We start from the raw sequence: 2,110 nt of genomic DNA, 5'->3' as shown, positions 1-2,110 counted from the left end.
AGAACCAGCTCAGCAACAAAGACAAGTGGGAATGGGAAATTAAAGGAAAAGGCTTTTTATTAAGTTGTTTGTGTACCATGTGCCTTTAGAATAGCTCCAGTGTTTCATGATATTGATTCTGCAAGTGTCTGAAACTCTAAAGGAGAAATGAACACAGTTCTATAAAAACAACAAAAAAAAAATACGTCATTTTGTGTTTTGATTATGGTGGTGAGAACATTTTCTTCAGTCCAAAATCTGCCAGAGGTGTGCTGCTGGGTTGAGATTTGTGATTGCCAAAGCATATGATTAACATCATTTTCTTAGTCCTCAAATGTTCAGTGACCCCACTTCAGTCCAGTCCCATCACAGTAGAAATAATTTTACTTTACAAAAGGTGAAGTGGAAAAAGGTGTGGTTATTGATTTCACATGGGCTGGTCAGAAACTTGCTGATCTACTGGGAGTTTCCCACACAACCTGTCAGGGCAGGACACACAACTCCAAAGCACAAAGTAAAACTCAAAATAGCTTTGTAGTTGAACAATAGTGTTAAGCCTGGGCGGGCCAGTGTGTTTGCAGTGTGGACCCAAAAGCAGACACGGGAGAGAAAACAAAAGGCGAGCCATTTATTAGGCTGAATCCACAAACAGAAAACAAGGCAAAGCAAGCTGGAGAAAAACTAAACTGAAATCTAAACTGGGATAACTTAAAATTAGCTATCAAAACTGTGACAAGACAACATGAACAGAAGCATAAAAGAAACCTGAGACCTGGAATAACATAATGCAAGACAAACAGACAACCCGACAGAGGGAGACAACAACAGAGAGGCTGAGACAATATATATATACACACACGTTGACGAGGGCACAAGAAACAGGTGGGAAAACAGCTGAAATTAATCACACGCTAAAGTAAAAGAAAAGATCACAGAATGGCTAATATTTTTGTGTATGTACAAAATAAAAACAGAAAGGTTAGGTCTTCTAAACAGATAAAATGTAATTATGCATTTCTTTCCTAACGTACAAAGTGATGATAAATTCTGTGTGATAAAGGAAACAATCCTAATTTCACTGTTAAGGCCCATGAAGTGGAAGACACGGTATACAAATACATCAATACAAATATTCCCTAAATATTTAGAGCAAAGAAAAGTTTAAATTTTCATGTGGTGAAGCATTTTTATTAATAAAAAAAATCATGAGCAATGATAGGCTCCATGGCTAGATATACAAAGGAAAGAAGACCACCTAACAAAACTAGAATGTATCACCCATAATGGTTGACTGAGAGCTGAACTCTATGCAGTGTAGAAATTGGCAAAAATGATGGAGAGAAAATAAAATGCAGACTTTAAACCCACAACAATATGAAAGAGTTCAGTCTATTTTGGTTTATTGAACTCAGCAAAATCTCCATAACTGTTGTAAAACCTTACTCCAGCGTAGAGCGGCTGAGTGAATGTGGTCTGGACTCTGTGGAGGAGACTCACGGTTTTGGAGACACTGTAGAAGGACAAAATACCTGCTCTGTGATCCAGGTACACTCCTACTCTGGAGGACCCAACATCTGAAATGGGAGTTTCAGTGTTGTTATGCCAAAATGTATAACAGTTTTTGGAACAATGTAATGCCCAAGATTTGTCATTATGCCCAAATCCACATTTATTTCCACACTTTGCTCTGCAGATGTTCTTGTATGCGACTGCTACATAAACTCGCCCTTTCCTCTCCACTTCCCAGTAACAACGTCCAGCCAGACTCTGTTCACTCAGGACCTGCCACCATCCAGTAAATTTGTCTGGATGATCCAAAAAGGATTGTTGATGATTCATTAAAGTTACTCGTCTGTTCCCCTCTGATAATAACAGCTGTGTATGTGCTGTGTTTGGATCCAGTGTGATTTTGCATAAATATTTTAAGAATTCAGCTCTGGTCTTTGGCTCTGGCTCCACTTCAGTGACTGTCAGTGAGATGTTTGTCCATTGCTCTCTCAGAATGTCCTGTAGTTTATCTCTGACCTCTGACACAGCTGCTGTCACATCCTCAAAGTAGCTCAGAGGACGGATATTGATGCTGGATGAGTCTGTAGACTCACTGAGTGCTGACAGTGAGGGGTAGTTGTGT

The 2,110-nt window shown here is 39.3% G+C and overlaps 1 protein-coding gene across 1 annotated transcript in view; it reads right to left on the bottom strand.

Annotated features, from left to right (window-relative positions):
• Positions 1 to 1,368: 1,368 nt before the first annotated feature.
• LOC106456024 (tripartite motif-containing protein 16-like) overlaps positions 1,369 to 2,110 on the bottom strand; it is a 1,692-nt gene continuing 950 nt past the window's right edge. The window contains exon 2 of the mRNA XM_013908079.1: positions 1,369 to 2,108. Coding sequence (XP_013763533.1) covers positions 1,369 to 2,108 — 740 coding nt within the window. The remainder of the gene's footprint in view (positions 2,109 to 2,110) is intronic.

Source organism: Pundamilia nyererei, unplaced genomic scaffold, assembly GCF_000239375.1.
Source record: "Pundamilia nyererei isolate P.nyererei 1_Seehausen unplaced genomic scaffold, PunNye1.0 scaffold01077, whole genome shotgun sequence".
Taxonomy (NCBI): Eukaryota; Metazoa; Chordata; class Actinopteri; order Cichliformes; family Cichlidae; genus Pundamilia; species Pundamilia nyererei.
The sequence above is the reverse complement of the archived record's forward strand: the minus strand, read 5'-3'. Positions and strand labels throughout refer to the sequence as shown.